Source organism: Euprymna scolopes, chromosome 4, assembly GCF_053919585.1.
Source record: "Euprymna scolopes isolate OS-2025 chromosome 4, ASM5391958v1, whole genome shotgun sequence".
Lineage (NCBI taxonomy): Eukaryota > Metazoa > Mollusca > Cephalopoda > Sepiida > Sepiolidae > Euprymna > Euprymna scolopes.
The window spans coordinates 140,170,535-140,190,659 of NC_136485.1; the positions used below are offsets into that span (position 1 = coordinate 140,170,535).

Below are 20,125 nucleotides of genomic sequence, written 5' to 3' on the forward strand. Positions count from 1 at the left end.
ACGGTGGTCACCACTTATCAAGGCCCAGAAGTCACTCAGGGATAAGGGTTATTGCAAGTACAGTACGTTAGTGTGGAGATTTAATAAAGTGTTTACTTAAGAGGGCGGTTTATTAGGAATTTGTTAACGTTGGACTTGAAGACATCCAAGTTGTAGTCAGGTGGGAAGCAGGCAGACGGAACAGAGTTCCACAGGCGTGCAGTTCTAAGAAAGAAGCTTTGTTCATGGAATCCACGTTTTAATTTAGGCACAGATAAAGAGTGGGGGAGAATTATATATTTTATACACACATTTTATTTATATTTTTACCGTGATTAGAATATCCGTGTCCTATAATATTTTGAGAAAGATCTTTTCGTCAGATATGTTTGACTTTGATTCAAACGCGCTTCTGTAAACAGTGAATATTATAGAACATGGATATTCCATCAGACCATCTGACACAGGTAATCACGGTACAAATATAAATAAAATGTGTGTATAAAATATATAAATATATACACGTATTTGTAGTTGTATTAATAAAACTATTTTTCATCTGCTTCAGTTTTTGTCTTTCTGTTACCTTTGTATTGTACTGCCTTCTATATATTACATTTAAACATACAATGCTTTAAGCAAACTACATTCACCATATGTGATAAAATTTCCTTGAAAGAAATGACATATCTCTGTCATTATGCTCTTTCACTGTGTTTACAGGTGAACGAAGAGAAGGTTTAGGGTTAGGTTAGATTAAAATTATTTACCTTTTCATGACAAGACACAAGGTCATGTTGCGGCCATAGCTTTCAGGATACTGGTCTCTGGGTAGTGCACACTCAAAGTGCTGGACAGCTTCATCCAAATCGGGAATGGCGCCAGGAAAGACATTATACATTTTTACGATGTTGTGATGAGGAGGTAGTTTCTTCTTTACATCACTTTTTAGGGAAGGTGGAAGGAAGTAAAAAAAAAAATCAGACATAAAAATTGAGATTTATCAGGAATAAAATGTGGTGAAGTTAAGAATTACTGAAAGGAACATTTTATGTAGATATTTGATTCTGATGTTTATCCGAAAGATTTTTTTACCTTAGGACTTTTCATCTGTTAATTATTATCTCTGAAAATGGGAGTGTCCATATAATAGCTTGAATTTATTCATGTATGCTCTGATTTTTCTACTGAAACACGTGCAAGACATTTTTGCTCTGAAACCAATTTAAATCATAACTACGGCATAAGTCTGAGCTGTCATTTTATTTATTTGTAGCTGTATTGAATTAAAAAAATTTTTTAAAGGTTTTTATATTGACTTTGATTTGTTTTTTAAAATTGATTCTTACGAAAATTGATCTGAAATATATAAAAGAATTAAAAAAAAAAAAAACACACATATTGGAAATAAACATACCAAACCAAAGATGCATTTACATAACACTCATTTTATTTTATTAGTAGTATAATTTGTCTTACACATGTTTTGTTGAATGGTGGAAATTCACCAGAAACAGATTTATGTTCCTTGGGAAAAAAAGACACAGTTGGAGTTTCTTATTTTTTTAAAAAATTTTTTAAAATTTTATTCCTTGATTTAAAAATGATAAAACTGGTGGAACAAAATAAAAATCTCTAAAAGTCAAGATTTTACTTGTTATATAATTTGTTAGGACCCTTTTCGAGTAAAAAAAAAAGCTTTAGAATTCAGAATGAGGAGACTTTAGTTATATATCACCATATTTGCATTCAGTACAATCTAAAACCTATTTCTCAGTTTTTGTATTCAGATAATAATAAATAATAATAATAAATGCAGAAATATTATATATATATATATATATATATATATATATATATATATATATATATATATGTGCGTACAATTATAATAATACATTAAATTATTGAACCTTTACTTATGATCAGTAAACCCTCATCCATTTTAACTTCTTTCAAAATTTAAAATAAATAAATCTGAATTATTGTCTTTACTCAATTATGTTCCTGTCTGGATCAAACTGACCTCAACTGATCTATATTTATCTGTTCTAAAAATAGATTTAGAAAGATGATTCTCTATCTGCCCCCTTTCACCCTTTCTTACTCTCCACTTCTCTCAACTATGGCTATCTCTCTTTCTCCCCTTTTTTCGACTTCTTAATATTCTTTCTTCCTCTTCTCTGTTCTTATCTCTAATTTTCATTTTTCCTTTCTTTTTCTTACCACTCCATTTTTCAATTTCAATTTGAATCTCCACTTTAACACTTTCATTTGTCTTATCCATTACTTTTTCAAAAAACTTTATATAAAAAAAACTGGACCTTCACTTCTCCATAATCTGATGTTTTTTTTTTCTGGAAGCTGTAATTTACTCTGGACATTTATGATTCTGTTTTCTTATGGATTACCAATGGATTTTCAATAGACTCATTTCGGATTTATCCTGTTCTAGATTTTACTGTCTTTCGCATTGGATTCTTACCATATCCTGTTTCCTGTTTTCTTAATCTCATTGAATTTCTATAAACTGTTACTAACTGTTAGATAACTTTTTTGATGCAAGTATGATTAATTTCATATTTGTAGTTTCCTTTAATGCATTAACCTTCAAAATTTATTATATATTTTGGCATTCCTCTGAAGAGAAGAATTGCATTTTTAAAAACTCCATGGAATAAGGTTTTTCTTGTTTATTTGTACTCCTTGTTGAATAATGAAAATTTTGTATACCTTCCTTACAGGTTTATGTGTTTTTGAAAATTTGAATAAATTTTCAATAACAAGATTTTTATTTTATATATGTATATATATATATATATATATATATATATATATATATATATATATATACTAGCAAAAGTACCCGTCGTTGACTGGGTTCAAAAACAGCCTACAGAAAATGGACTCTGATTTATGAAAGTATGATAGGTTATGAAAAGGAAGGGTTGTAAAGAGATAGCTTCGAATTTGGGGGTATCAAAACCAAAGCAAAATATGATGAAAGTAAAAATAAAATAGATAAACCCCATAATTTATTATACCATACTTGTTCACACTGAAACACTTATCACAATATTCTGTGGATCTATATTAAAAATACCTTGTTAAACTTTGTGACATATTTCCATTCTATGGAGGTCAGGTGCGAACAAACACCCCATAATTTTATTATACCATATTTCTTCAAACTGAAACATAATTATCAAAGTATACTTACGCAGATAGATATGAAAAGTCTTTATTAAAGTTTGTGCCTATTTCCATTCTATGGAGGCCAGGCGCGAACACAGACCCCACAATTTTATTATACCATCCCTATTTAAATTAAAACATACTTATCAAAGTATTATTATGTACATCTATATCAAAAATACTTGTAAATGATTTTTTTTTTCTTTTTTTTTCCATACTTTGTGGACCAGGTGCGTACACAGACCCCACAATTTTAATGAATCATCATTATGCCAGATCAAATATACCCATTCCTGTGTCTCGATACATCTTCTATCATCATAGGTGATCAGTTTTCTATAATAGTCAACCATATAGGAGCCTATTCATGACCAGACACACACACACACACAGACGTTCAGCTTTATATTATAGATATATATTCCTGTATTTATAATTTTGACCTTTAGGACTTAAGGATTTATATTTCTTTCCACCAATTTTTATCATTTTTAAACAAAGGGATAAAATAATAATAATAAAAATAAAAAAACTCCAATTGTGTTTTTTTTTTTCCAAGGAAATTTCATATCTTGTCGCTCCATCTCTTCAACCAGCGGCGTGCGGTTTCATTACCAACACTGAGGTCTTCGTTCGTGCAGTTGGGCCCCAGTGGGTAAGATGTTAAAATGTGCTCGATGGTCTGAACTTGGGCACCACAGGGGCATTCAGCAGTTGTAGAGTAACCCCACATGAGGACGTTGTCGCCAGTTTTTGCAACTTTTGCCCTTGCCCTATTCAGAGTGACCCACTCCAAACGGGACATGTGTGTGCCAGGTGGTAAGGTTTCACTGGGCTCTGGCAGTGCTATATTTGTAGACTGAGGGTCTACCTCTCTCCACATCTGCAGCAAGGAAAATTAATCTGTTTTTGTTGAATTTCCACCATTTAACAAAACACACACACACATATATATATATATTCCTGAATTTATTTAAAAAATATATATTTTTAAGATATACATTCCTTATAATATAGTCCAAATTGTTTCAAATAACAAACTCAATGAAGCTATGTTTTCAGCTTCAAAACATATATACTGGTTGGATGATAAAAGATAAGAATCAATCCACCATCAGAACTTTAGTTTATTTTTTATTCTTATTTTGGCAAATCTGTACATATTTTTTTTATTTATTTACTGTCGTGCGCATGCTTCATAACCCGTAACAACAAATGCATATACACACACATACATACAAATGTGTGTGTGTGTTTTATTTTAATTCAGTCTAAGTTCTCAGAAATCAAGGGGCCCACAACCTGGGGCTAACACTTGAAGTCTATATGAGATACATAGATATTCGAATGTTCCATTTAAGTTCTTTATCTCTCAAACACTGAGTTCGTGAAGAAGTTGAGAACATGAGTTTCCTCTCCCCAATTAACCATTTTTATACGTTGTAGTATATCTTTTATTTTGGTCTCTTGGTCTTACTGAATTCCAGGACAAGAATTTATCTAGCCTGGTGGAGTATCTAGTTTCGTGTTGTTACTTGAGGTAACATCACTTGGAGAAGGTGTGTGTGTGTGTGTCAGAAGAGGAATTATACGTATAATTTTATGTATTACTTTTTCCGCTAAACCAAGTGGAAGTACCTCGTTTACTGTAAGGATATTTGAGAAACAATTTTGCTTGAATATTCATTTGCAAGTTACTCACTCAGTCAACCAGCCGTAGAGCTGTTCTTGGCCCCCAACAAATTTTGTGGGGAGAGCTTCACTCCAGAACATCTTCAAAATCTTAGAATAATTGGATTCCACATTATAGTTGAATAAATACTTGACGACAACTTCCGGTGGTTGAGGAACTTGTAGCGAGTCAGCGTTATCTATGGAGAGTAAAAGAAGAAAGATAGTGAGTAATACAATGTTAAAGGTTGGATAATTCAAAAGTGAATCTTAATGGAATAAATTAAATATTGCTAAGTCATGCGTTGGGCTTGATGAAATTTTTGTTGTTGTTGAATAAATCATTACTTTTTGAGGAGAAAAGTTAATGAGCTGGATAAATTGTCAGCTTTTTAACTTATCAAGACCAAGAATCAGTCTAGAACTGTAAAGGGATAATGAAACAGGAATGATTGCCTGCTGAAGGATGAGGAACATTATGGGAGTACAAGCATTGATCAATGGAATCAGTTATATTTGATCACTTATGGGGAGGGGAGGAGTCATTGGTGCTTCTTTGTTATTAGAAAAAAATTGAAATATTGAATTTCAAGTAAAATCAATCCTATGTACTTTAAGTGTCAAAAAAAAAAAAATAAATAAAAAACAAGAAACCAGAGGATTTGAATCGCAACAGAGGAGGTAGATATTTTCTGAAAACTTTGAAAATCTTAGGCCAATTTAGCAAAACTCAGTTTTCACTAATTGTCTTTAAAAACTGTTTTCATTGATAATCAATTTTCTACCTTATCATTTTTTGTAATTTTTGGATATGTCCATTACTGCGACATGACAATCAAGTAGAGACCATTGGTTTTACTTGAAATTCAATATTTTGCTATTAAAAGGAAGAAGCGCCAGGCCAACCGCCAAAGGGTCATAATTCAACCCATAGTCATATGCTGGCTAGAAATAGTTTACCACTCAAATTTATTTTATTTTATAAAACAAAAATACAGGATGAATTTGATTAAATTTTAGTGCACGGCCTTTTATTAACAGATATGTGCATAATAAAAGTTTTGCGCAATTTTTTATTATTGAGATAAAACTAGATAAGCGTCATATTTTTTTTATTATTCTGCTTAATTTTATAGACGTAACCTGAAAGATTATCTACTAAGTAAATATGATATATCTGGTATTCAATTTGGGTGGCTTGTTAAGAGAAAGTCGACGGATTGATTTTTTTTTTAAATATGTTGTTTTAAGCAAAAACAATATTATGTACTTAATTGTTATGTTGAAAATAATAATGTATCCAAAAATTATGAAAAGTAGAAAGTTATTTAGAGTTAAAAGTAATTTTTACGGAAAATTAGGTAAAATTGCATTTTTCTGAGACGTTATAAAGTAGACAGTAAGAGTCCACACAGAGGGGACATAACTCGGAACGGATATTTTAGATTACTTGTTCATGGCTGCAATATTTGTTGTCTATAGTGATAGATATTTATTTTTTTTTACTAAAAACAACAATTGTTCTACCTGATTTTTTGTAATTTTTGGATATGTTACTAGTTTCAACATGACGATTAAGTCTGTAATCTTTTTTATTTGCTTAAAACATTAAAAAATATTTTAAAAATTGATTTGTCAACTCCATCTTAACAAGAACCCCTTTTTTTTAACCTAGCAGGTATGTACATACTAAAGTTTTTGTGCAATTTTTTAATGCTGAGATATAACTAGACAAGCATCATATTTTCTTTTATTCTGAATAATTCTAGAGACGTAGCCTGAAAGATTACCTACTAAGCAAATATGATGCACCTGGTATTCAATTTAGCAATATAAAAATTCATATAAAGAGAAGAACGTTAAGAAGAAAACCTTTGTTTTGTTCACTGTTTGCGTCTTCAGATGATGCCTCGTAATTCTCAGAAAAAACAGAATCTTCAACAACTGGAACTGTTGACAACAAGAAAAGAATAAAATATACATTAAAGTAAGTAGCTTCATTCAGAATTAATGATTCTTGTCCAGAATTCACCCAATATTAAAAGCAAAAAAAAAAAATCAGTACAATGTGCTTACATTTAATGTAACGCAAATTTTAATTCCAAAAATCATGTAAATTGATCAAATAGTTTTATTTTTAAAATAAGATCAAATTTCATGTGTAACCAAGGAGTCACTATATCATGTCGTCATTTTCAAAACAACTTAAAAAAAGTTATGGAGATAACTCAACAATGATTCAAACTTTCGAGATTTTTGTTGTTAATGCCAACAAATTCCCATTAATTGCTTAAAAATGATTTTCTTTATAAAAATAAAACTACTTGATCAATTTACATAATTTTCCGAATATGATATTAAGATGGAGGGGATATGGGAACAATTAAAATATATCTCCGAGCAAGTCTAATGATTTAATAAACTCTTTCTGCCAACAGAGAGAGGACCTGCATGAAATAATCGAGACTGACTCCAAAATCTTTAAATGATTTTGAGAGTCCGCCCATGTAAGATTCTAAACCAGTCCATTTTATATGCATTAGCACAAACTGGATTCTTGATTAGGTGCTGGCTAATGGCAGATTCCAAGATAGAAGAGGAGTGAAAGTGACGTGGCTTGCCCAGTCTAATTTCTGTTGGGATATGCTGGTTAATGCGTGTCTTCAAACTTAAGGAGGTTCAACCCACATAACCAACAGCGCACTGGTAATTAAATTCATTAATAACGTTGCTTCATTAATTAAAAAAAAAAAAAAGAACTATAATGCTATGGAAAATGGAAATTATAACAAGAGAAAGAGCGAAAAAAAAATTCCATTTTTTTTTTTGCATTACTATCAGCCTATATAAATATCCATATATATAAATATCCATATATATAAATATCCATATATATAAATATCCATATATATAAATATCCATATATATAAATATCAGAAAGTCTTTGATGTTTCAATTGCATAACCATGTATATGTATCATTAGCAGTATTTTCCTCCCAGACATATACATGTCATCAATATAACAATTAAGATCTTCCTCAACTGATTCAGATAGGTTGGATATTTGCAATTTTATACCATTTTGACTCTCATGCTATGAAACATCGAAAGCTTGCTTGTTAGTTATCATCTTCGTCAATTTATTGAAAAATCAATAAATTACACTGTTTGTACTATTTGGATTATTGGAATCACTATTCTCATCTTGAGCGTTATTTACACGACGTTTCAGCCAATGTAACCTCCGACCTTCTTCAGGTGTATCTTTCTGTTAAACTCGGAAATCTTTTTGTCAAACTTGATAATCTGCATGGAATTTTGAATGGAACTCCTTTATTTAATCGATGGGGGTAGCATGCTCTCGTTTTGTCAGCCATGACTGTGTAAATGTCCTAAGTAATTTGTAATTGAGGACTGAACCTTCAATTTCCAGAAATGTAACCTGTGAAGCATTGGATAGAGTACTTGGTAAAATTCAGTTGAAAAAGTTACATTTCTGGAGATTGAAGGTTCAATCCTCAGTGCATCTAGCACCCAAAATTACAATTGAAAATTACTTAGGACTTCTACCCAGTCATGACTGATGGAAGGAGAGCATGATACTCCTGTTGATTAAATAAAGGGTTCCGTTAAAAATTCTGTACAGATTCTTGAGTTTGACAGAAAGGCCCCATAGTTTGACATAAAAACTCCAGAGTCAGACAAGATACAACTGAAGAAGGTCGGTGGTTACATCGACCAAAATGTTACGTAACTTAAGATTAAAACAATAGTCCAAAGAATCGAAATAATATAAATAATCAATCCTCATCTCAAAATTGAGAACCGTAATAAATTATAGTGCATTCATTGCATTTATACCTACCATTATGTGTTGGCTTGTACTGTTTTTAAAATACAGAGTCAAAATAACAAATTTTAGGATTTGAGCTAACCTTACCTTCAGAGTTTTCAGCATTTGAATCCAAGATGGAAATATCTGACCATTGCATGGTGCCATCTGAAATAATGATGGACACAATTAGCATTTTAATACACGTAGAGGAAATTCATTTTCAAGAAATAAAAGTCATACGAATCATTGCTGAAATGTCCTTTTGTAGAAGGAGTGGACAAAGTCTCATTCTAACATTTTAAACAACATTATCAAGTCATCTTCGTAAACATTGGAGGAAAATGAAAGATAAATATTTTCAGGAGTATGGACAAAAAGAAAACGTTAGAGAGTCCAAGTGTCATAAAATAAATGTCCATTAGTAGGTTGGTTGGTTGGTTGTTTTTGTTTTACGGCATATCAACCCTTTTCGGGTTATTTAATGCCGAATCCAAAGATTTTGAAGAAAATTTTTTTTGATAGAATATATTTGTTGCTTTCACGTCGGTTTCTATTTAACCCATAGTTGGGACCCTAACAGGTACTACCACTCCGGGTCAGAGTGGACCTGGGAGCAATGGTAATTAAAGGGTGGCTCCACACTCCCCAAAACCCACAAACTGAGGCCTCACCACTGGATATAGTTTAAGGTCATATCCAGGACCCCCATTGAGGGACTTTTACCCTCTGCAGGGGGGCAGTCGGCATATTCTAATGCGCCACCGACAGGGCCCCCATTAGTAGGGAAGAGAAAAAGAGTACATATGTCCGTCTGTCAAGTACATTTTGTTTGTTTGTTTGTCAAGTACATTTTGTCTGCTTGTCTGTCTGTCTTTATATGAAACTGTAAAATCTAACAGTTCTTCTTTGTTATTGCAGCGAGATTCGAAAATCGAAATATTGAATTTCAAGTAAAACAAATGGTATTTACTTAATTGTCATGTCACAGTAATGAACATATCCCAAAAATACGAAAAATGATAAGGTAGAAAATTTATTATTAATGAAGACATTTTTCAAAGACAATTAGCGAAAATTTAATTTTGCTAAATTGCCCAAAGATTTTCAGTTTTCAGAAAATATTTACCTCCCTTTTGTTACAATTAGAACTCTTTTTTTTTCTTTTTTTTTTTGCAAAACTCAATTTTCGCTAATTGTCTACAAAAATTATTTTCATTAATAATTAATTTCCTACCTTATCGTTTTTCACAAATTATAGATATGTTCATTACTGTGGCATGGCAATTCAGTAGATATCATTGGTTGCACTTGAAATTCAATATTTCAGTTTTTGAATTTCGCAACAATAATGCAGAAGAACCTATTTAACACTATTTTTTTCTCTTGTTTCTTTCTTGTTTGTATTTTCTTACATTATTTTCGGTATATTCTAACCATATTTTATTCACTTATTTTAAAACAAATTACTAAAAACAGATTGGTATTATATGAAGTACAGAATAAATAAGGAAAGGAAAAAATTTCATGCATGAGAATGTTGGTAATGTACCATATAAGTAATCATTTTACTTTGGTTAGTTTTATGAGATCAATGGGCTCCGTCCTGGGCCTAACACTTGATTTCATAACGATTTAAATTTATATCTGAAAACTCTTTGAAGAATAGACATGGTTTGTTTTGAAGCTGCTCTCTGTATTTCATTACAGCTCAGTCTTCAAGGAATTGTTTCCAAGTATTTCTTAAGATTTTTTTTTTTCCAGTTGCTCTTATCACAACAAAAACTGGCTTGATAACATTTAGATTGGAAATGAGAATGAATGAATGAGATAATTAAGATATATTAAAAATAGTTATAAAATATAACAGTAAAGATCATTGAAAAAATGAAAAAGTATTCAAAATATAAACAATATAACACACACACACACACATATATATATAAGAGCTAATAGTTAATCAAACATGTTAAAAAACACTTTGAAAAAGAGTTAAAAACATATTTAATCTGAAAAGGAAACACTTGATAAGTAGATAGTCTTTAATCCGCGGAGTTTCGAAGAAACGCTTTCCTTCTCATCAGAGGGTAGGAATTAGCAAAATGTGGGATCGGATTTTGCATACAAAAGTATTTGATGAAACTACAAGTAAGTCAAAGATCTTACTTGATAACAAAAAGTGAAGCAGAGGGAATATGGTGAAGAAAAAGGTGATTTCACATGAATGGATTGTCTGGTAAAGTACCCAATGACGGTAAAATCCCTACTTTGTTTAATCACATAAATTAATATATGAAAGTATAATTTTATGCGTAAACTTTAAGTATTTACTTCAACAGTGCTTAATACATAGGTAGAGCTAGGTAGTAAATTATAAAAATATATATATAGGCCAGATGAATTCTCATGAGAATGAAACGCGGAATATTCTGTGTAGCTTAATTGCCATATATATTTTTACAACTTACTATATATATATATATATATATATATAAGAACCCTTAAAAAATTCACTCACATATTTAAAGAAAACTGCTTTTAAAATATAAGTTGATTTAAAATTGAATACATATAAAAAAATTTCCTGAAAATCTGACCATTAGTTGATTTTTGCCAGATTTTTTAAACATGGGTATGTTTACGGCTTCAAAATGATCACTACATAGGAATGTTGTTTTAAGGCATCCGTAATGGGCTTCATCCTGTGCTTAACACTTAATTTCATAGGGATTTAAATTTATATCCGAAAACTCTTAAGAATAGATATTGTTTGTTTTGAAGCTGCTATCTGTATTCCATTACAGCTCGGTCTTTGAAGGATTGTTTCCAAGTATTTCTTGAGATATTTTTCTGTTAAGCCAATTGCTCCTATCACAACCGGTATAATGTGTATTTCTTTCAGCGACCATGTAGTTTTTAAATCATTTTTTTAGGTTCTGATATTTTGTTATTTTTTCCTGTTCAGCTCTATTAAGGCCATAGTCATTTGGGATGATGAGATCAATAATGAGCACAGATCTTTCGGGTGTGTTCCATGTTACAATGTCTGGTTTAATGGCCTTGTCTTTTATTTATCTCTCCACTTGAATGTTTTTGTCATAGAACACTGCAACTTTTTTCTTTTTACATGGTGGCCACCACTTATCAAGGCTCAGAGGCCACTCCGGGATAAGGGTTATTGTGTGTACAGTAATCAATGGGATAGTATCATAGTAATCGTTAGTATCGGAGATTTGATAAATGTCTTACTTAAGGGGGCGGTTCATCAGGAATTTGTTTATGTTGGACTTGAAGACATCCAAGTTGTAGTCAGGTGGGAAACAGGCAAACGGAAGACAGTTCCACAGGCGTGCACTTCTAAGAAAGAAGCTTTGTTCATGGAATCTACGTTTTAATTTAGACACAGATAAAGAGTGGGGAAAATTATTGACAGTGGTTTCAGCTAGACGGGTGTTTATTATGAAAGATTGGTGAGGGGGGGGGACCAGAGATTGGAGCTCAGACGAACACTTGCCATGGAAATAACGATAAAACAAAGACAGGCTCGCAACGTCTCTTCTGTTTGATGTTATCAGGGATAATTCATGTTATGTATGTGGGTGTTATACACATGCATCCAGTGGTAGTCCTGATGGATTCTTGTCTCTTCTAGTCAAAGTGGAATCTAAGGCTGGAGGTTTGGGAGGATTTCTGCTGAGATCCAAAAGATAAGCTTGTGGCTTAGTCCGAGGCCAAAGAAAGAGGAAGAATCTAGCTCTGTGTACTCAGCTTGCCTTAGATAGGGTCTCTGAGTAGGCAAGCCAGAAAGAAAATTAAATGCTTGCAAAAACAATTTTTTATAACGGCGAGCTGAAGGTAGCCATGTTTGAATTTTTTTACCACAAGGAAAAGAGGAGGGGGCGCCACAGGGAAATAACTCAGTCTAAAGCGCTGACACCCCCTCCCTATGTTAAATAATAGCTTCTCTTTCTTTCCTCATGGTCTAAAAATCGAAACATGGCTACCTTTTGCTCGGTGTCATAAAAAATTGTTTTTCCGCTGTAAAAGAAACAAAAAAACTACTTGATCAAATTAAGTGAATTTTTTTTTTTTTCTTGAGAACTTCATTCCATAACGGGTACGTACAATATAACTTTTTTTTTTTTTTTAATATTTTCATTTTTTAATGTCTTGATTAAACTGTAAAAGTACCTAAAACAGTTATGAAAGTAAACTTATTAGATACGTTTGTCTTATCATGAAAGACTCAACATATGAAATTACAATTCGTCTTTAAAATAGTTAAAATATGAATCAGGATAGAAAAATGCAAAGTAATAATTGTGTTTACAGAAACTATAAATATGAGTATCAGTTATTCACAATATTTGATGGAAAGTAGCTGAACGAAGGCAGACAATTCAAAAGGCAGACAATCACGTGGAGAAATACACATATACCCATCAGAGTTATTACCCTTGGAGATAACTGGCACTATGTGGTTTAAAATATAAATGCATTAATTTGTATATGAATGAATTAGCTGTGTTAAGAAAAAGTTTTTTTATCCTCACAGTTTTTTATATCTTCAAATATTTATTCATGGTATTTAGTTTGTTGTTTTTGTAACGGAAAATTGTTGTTTTACCTTTTTTGCAGGACATGATTGAATTTTGCAAAAGGAAAAGTTAAAAAAAAAAAAAAAAAAAAAATTACATAAGTGTTTGGTGAATTTTAAGTTAAGAAGCCAGTATCTTCCGACAGCCTGATCTGGTAGCATCGGGTGCAGAGAGAGAGAGAGAGAGAAATGATAGGAGAATGAAATGATGGATGTGTGATGCGTGTCTTAAAAGACAGGCTTAGATTTGATGACCTCAGCGGAAGAATAGACAGTATATAGGGAGATATGTGGAGAACAAGAGATCCAAGGTATAAATAAAAAAATAAATGAGAGTTCTTGGATTAATAGATGTAGAACAGTTGAAGTAACAGGTTCAGTTCACAACAGAAACTTTTTTTTATCTTGACAATACCATTGGAGCACAAGATGGAGCAGGTGCTTATGATTATATTAGTAGCAGATGAAGTAAGTTCTGGGAACTTGTGTAATTACTAACCAGCAAAGCGTTACCATTACCTATCAAGAGAAGAGCCTATCAGTCATGTATACGTGTAGTGCAATGATGCATGGAAATGAAATATGGTTAGTGAGGGTTGAGGATATGTGTTGCATGGAGAGAAATAATATAAAAAATCATATGATGGATGTGCGTCAGTTGACAGGGGAAGGACAAGGTTTTTACATACTGGCATGTTGTAGACGGCTCTTTAGAAATTGACTTCCAAAGTGACCGATTTCTGGCCATCTGTTTATTTATCTCTTTTTTGTGCTTATGCACTTATGTTACCGTGCTATCTTTTAAAATAATATTTCCATGTTTAATTTGAGTTTTACAATATCTTTTTTTATTAAATTATTAGGTGAAAATACAAAATTCCCTCCTTTCCCCATGCTAAGAATGGTTTTCTAAATAATAATGTTAATATTTTAGCACGGTAATGTAAGTGCGTAAGTACCCTCTTTTTTCTCAATTCTTATCATTTCCTCCCATGATTGGCTCCTTTTAGGGATACCACATTTCCAGAAACAAATAGAAAACATTATCTTAATGCATTCTTTTAATGCGCAAGCCTTGTGAAAGAACTTCAGATTTGGATATGTAAAATAAAGATGGGAAGACAAAGTCGTAAAAATTTATAAGAATTGATACAAGAGAAAGAGGGCTGAATAAAGAGTTAGCTAGAGAAAGGTTAGCTTGCAAGTCAATTTCTAAAAGCCATCCAACACATGCCAGCATGTAAACCTATTGTGACCTTGTAGGCCAGTAATAATCAAGAAGTGTATTAACAAACATGTATTACAGAAGTACATATCATGATATGTGGGCTGTAACTGCCATAGTATTTAGATATAACTGTACATATAACATAAGCCAATTTATTCTGAACTAAACTATCCCATAATAAACATATTTTTATTAAGACGAAGAAACATTAATTCCTACTGACAATCTTTTTTCCTCTGATTTTTAATACATGAATAAATGACAGAACTTTTAAAGAAAAAGACTACTTAGACAATTAATAAATTCTTAATCTCTGGAACAAAAAACAAAACAAATCAAGATTAAAAAAAAAAAAAAACAATTCATCTAAAACTACCTGCATCTCATTTTTCCGATTCAACATTCAAATTTCTCGAATCTGAGGAATACATCACAGAAATCTTATTACATTCTTGCAAATAAAAAATATTATTAAGCTATAATTGGTTAAATATTTTAAAAATAAAATTTATTATTTAACTATTTAACTAACTTTTCATATAGATAAGCTATCATTGGTTAAATATTTGAAAAATAAAATAACTAAATAAATAAAGTCTTACTTTGTGACATTTTAACTGCAGTTTTACTGACGCTGGCCCGAGTTTTAAATGGACCACAAAAACGAAACGGCATCTCTGTGAAAAGAAAGAAAGAAATTAACTGCCAATCAAAATAAAATGGATAACTTTATAACCTTTAACAGAAAAAATAACTTAAACAGCCATAGAGATTTCTTTTTTAGCAGAAAAAAGGAAAATGATGAATAGTTTGAAAAAAGAATAACAATTATCATCCTCTTCCTACTACTACCCCTACATTTATGAAATAGATACAATTTTCCCCTCTAAAAAAGAATGTTATAGCAATAAAAAAAAAACAAACACCAGGTATAAATTCAATGTGGCCACATTACTAGCCAATACCTGATGTAGGTTTTGTAGATATTATCAGTTGATTTTATTCATTATCATAAATTCATATAATATTCCTAAGAGAGTCACTTTTCCAAACAAGTCATATTTACAGATGGTAGCAAGATATTTACTCACTCATTAATATATCCTTCCCCTTCTTCTCAACGAGACTGGGAACTTTTATACATTTGTCACATTTTTTTCCCCACTCACACCGTCCGTGTTTACTTTCTTTTTCCGTACATTTAACATTCGCTTTTTTTTTCCGGCTAGCCTACATAAAATAAGGACCACTCTCTTCACAATTCACTATGAAGTTCTGATCAATTTGATTAGCTGTTCACATACGTCTATCGGATTAAGGGAATATTGGACTGTGGAAATCTCTAGCAGTTATAAAAGGCTATCGAGAACTTAATGTGGGTCTAACAAAATCAATAACATGGGCTAACAGACATTGCACTCTTACATATACCTTTGTATGCTTGCTTCTGCCTTCATAAAGGAATTCGATATCAGAAATGCCCCCCCCTCCAATCTTTTTCATCTTTCTTTTTGTAGTTGTTGTGGTTGCTTTAGTCATCATTGTTGTTGATGGTTTGAAATTTTATGCAAACTTATTAAAATAGAAAAACAAACACAATGACTATGGTATGAAAGGGGCTGTACAGTATAAAGTTAAATTTAACTTGAACATCATGGATAATGGTGACTGCCACTGGATGACAGTGTTCAACAATTGAAGACAGGCAATTTGCCCGGCAGTGACAACCCCTGTCAAGAAGTGACAGTAACCACCTGAAAAGAGCACTGATCACCAGTTACTGCCAATCACAGTCATAATTGGCAGTGACCAACAGTGCTCGCCACTGAATGACTGTATGACAATTGAAGACAGGTGAGTTCAATTTTGGAGCAGTTCAATAAAAGCCGATCCTGATCATAGCTAACAGTAAACACTAAGTACTTGCAAGAAATTGACCCAAACTAATACTAATCACCAGTAACCACCAGTGCTGACAATGACAGCCAGTGGCTTCTGCTAGCTGCCACTGCCAGACAATGCCTGACAGTGGAAGCCAGATGATTTCATTTTGATCACCACTACCCACTATTTTCCAGGGCTGACAGTAGCCTCCACTAACAACTATAGTTTAATTTGTTTTCTGGTGGGAAAGGGGGTGTAAGGTTCTTTATCAAATCGGTTCTGGCTTTAAGTCATACTTCCACTGGGCAATGTTGGTACACAGAGCCTTCTAGTGTATAATAAAGCCAAGCTAGTCTCTATTTTAACTTCTGTCATCAATAGCTTTTATCTCAGAAATTCAATATTTGATTCTGACTTGTCATTTTCCTTTGTTGAATATTGGTTCATGTTGTTAAGAACAATGAAATTCAATTTCTTTGAAAATATACTTTATCCTGCTTGGAATAGTTTTTAGGGATTATCAACATCAAATGTAAATTACAATGGCCACTTTCTTTGCTCTCAGCAGAAAATTTAGCTACTGGTAAAACATATATATATACACACATACATACTCCTATATTTTTTTTTTTTTTTGTGTATCAATGTATTAACAACCCTTTCTTTTTTCTATTTATTTAAAAAGAAAATCCAACTTTGTAATACATGGATCATGGAATGGCATTCATCTGCAAAAGATCTAGCTAATTTTGCCTACCAAACTCCTCTGTCAGTTTTTGGTCTACAGACATGAAAATTAATATATAGGGTATTTGAACCCATGCAAAAACTTTATATTTACGTTTTAGCCGGGAAAAAATTGGTGCAAAAATGTGAAAATTAAAAAAAAATGGAATTTACCAGGTGAAGGTCGAACGACGGCATTACGAATATGCATGCGTAACGTAATAGCCATTGGTTCATGTTTTAATTTTTAGCCTTGCAGCAAACATGCCTTCATTGCATTTATACTTCTGCATATTTGATTTGTACAGTCAGGGAAGCAGGTAACAGAAAGGGAATTCCAAAGTCTAGCTGTTCAAGGAAATAAACTATTAGAGTAAAAACTATATATATATTTTGTAATTTATTAACGTTTCACAATCTCATTTAGTCATTTGTATTTTTGTTTATATGTGAAAATGTGATTTTTTTTTTACTCACATTCGCTCCTAACAAGGCATATTGTCACTTTGGCGTAAGGGGCTACTATTTGAGACCATGTGTAGGAAAGATTAACAAGATGTTGGTTTACATTAGATTTAAACTTTTGCATATCTGTATAGTCAGGGAAGTGGGTAGCAGGAAGGGAATTCCAAAGTTTAGCTGTTCAAGGGAAGAAACTAATAGTGTAGAATATATATAAATATATATATATATAAATATGTATATATATAAATATAAATATATATATATAAATATATATATATAAATATATATATATAAATATATATATATAAATATAAATATATATATAAATATATATATATAAATATATATATATATATATAAATATATATATATAAATATATATATATATATATATAAATATATATATATATAAATATATATATATATAAATATATATATAAATATATATATATATAAATATATATATATATAAATATATAAATATATATATATATAAATATATATATATATAAATATATATATATATAAATATGTATATATAAGTTTGATGATTAAAGTTAAATTCTGTAAATCAAAATATATACACATATATTTAAATTAAGAATTTGTTTGAAACAAGGAATATATAGAGAAAAATTATGTTTATTTCCTTAATCCATGGATTTTCAATCATGGCTCATATCATCAGAGGAAATGAAATGCAAACTTACATATTGCTCTATTTTTTAAATATTTAACTTTACTTTTTTGGCTAGGATCATCCCAAAAGTATTACCTCAATGTAATATCTGACACGATAATTCACTTGATATCTAATCTGTGACTTATCTTATTTAAATATGTGTATAAATATATATTTATTGTAATTTATTAACGTTTCATAATCTCATTTATTCATCTGCATTTTTGTTTATATGTGAAAATGTGATTTACCTGCATCATAAGAGTTTTCGAATTCTGATTCACTTATGACGGAAATATCATCATCTGACCATTCAGCAGAACCTGGTATAAAAAGAAAATGGAAAAGCGTTTAACTTCATAATAGATTAACAAACAAAAACCCATAAACAAAAACAAAAACAAAAGTAAAAAAAGAAAATAAAATACTTTTTTAAATGCTCCAGGAATTGTACAAATATTCATAACTTTTCATTGCAAATTATTATTTGGATTATTCGGACTACTGTTCTTATCTTAGTGTTATTTTTATTAAGTTTCGGAAGATGTAACCTCCAACTTTCTTCAGATGTATCCCTGCCAAACTCGAGAATCTGCACAAAATTTCCAATGGAACCCATTTTTTTGTTCCATCAGCAATGACCGGGTAGAAGTCTTTAAGTAAAATTGGCAATTGTATTCATCATATCGCCTGCACTAAGGATTGAACCTTCAACCTCCAGAAAAGTGTCACTTACAAATGAATTTTACAAAGTATTTTATCAATTGCACCATGGCTCTATAGATTCCTGAGTTTGATAGAAATATTCCAGAGTTGAACGCGATACTCCTTAAGGTCAGAGGTTACATTGGCCCAATGCTGTAAAATTAAGTAACACTAAAGATGAGAACAGTTGTTTGAATAATCCAAATAATGCAAATTATCAATCCTTATCTCAAAAACTTCAGAAACAAAAAGAGGTCACATTTTCACAAAATATCAAATGACAAGATATTTATTTTCTATTTTTATAAAGTTAAAGTCTAATAAGACAATGCCTAGACTTTTATTGAAGTAAGGCAAAGACTGGGGTTTATTTTTACCAAATATGGTTTAATTAGTTGGTTTTGATTGAGTTAGGTATGTGTATATATTTATATATTTGTATGTAAAGGATCTATTTCTAAACTAACTGACCAATTATATATATATATTTTTTTTTTTTTGAATCCTTTGAGATGAGGCTTTATAATTTGTGTATCTATTTCTTTTTTTTTTTGAAGATGATAACAGTCTGCAAAAAAATGAATACACTAACTGACCAATTATGAATTTTGGAACAACTGCAGAAATGTGGGTACATTTAGTTTAATTAGTTTTATGCAAAGGAAGGTAAAAATTAGGTGGGAGAACTTAATCAAAATTTAGAGGAACAATAAAATTGCCACCATAGAAAAGATAACATCATCCCATTTCTATTTGATGAAAACCGGTTTTCTTTTTTGGTTGCAGACCATCTACTAGTTAGCCAGTTGTGTACAAATCCCAAGAGCGATATGAGCCTTCTATCATGTCTGAAAGTGACACAATGTTCAACGAGTGAGATGGGAGATGTGCCGCTGTACAACTCATGCTCTCTACCGATTCAAGTTATGACAACAGGACCATTGCCAGCACCATCAAAATGCAAATCTGGATGGTTCAACGCTTGAGGGCACTACTCAATGAAGTTTCCGGCTACGGTTATGGTCTTTGGTGTGGTTTCAAGTGAGGGCCACATCATGCCACCTCACATCTTTGAAGTCTGATTGAAAGTCAACACCAAAATGTACCCAGACACGCTGAAGAGTGTGGTGATCGCCTGGTGCAACCAGGTGGCCGCTGGC

At 31.4% G+C, this 20,125-nt stretch overlaps 1 protein-coding gene across 1 annotated transcript in view; it reads right to left on the reverse strand.

Moving 5' to 3' along the window:
• The window catches only part of LOC145269507 (uncharacterized), a 66,421-nt gene that overhangs the window by 10,161 nt on the left and 36,135 nt on the right, over window positions 1-20,125 (reverse strand). Inside the window, exons 6-11 of the mRNA XM_080125248.1 lie at window positions 18,512-18,583; window positions 15,106-15,180; window positions 8,787-8,846; window positions 6,718-6,795; window positions 4,877-5,045; window positions 750-923 (exon numbers count right to left, since the gene is read on the reverse strand). Coding sequence (XP_079981374.1) covers window positions 750-923; window positions 4,877-5,045; window positions 6,718-6,795; window positions 8,787-8,846; window positions 15,106-15,180; window positions 18,512-18,583 — 628 coding nt within the window. The remainder of the gene's footprint in view (window positions 1-749; window positions 924-4,876; window positions 5,046-6,717; window positions 6,796-8,786; window positions 8,847-15,105; window positions 15,181-18,511; window positions 18,584-20,125) is intronic.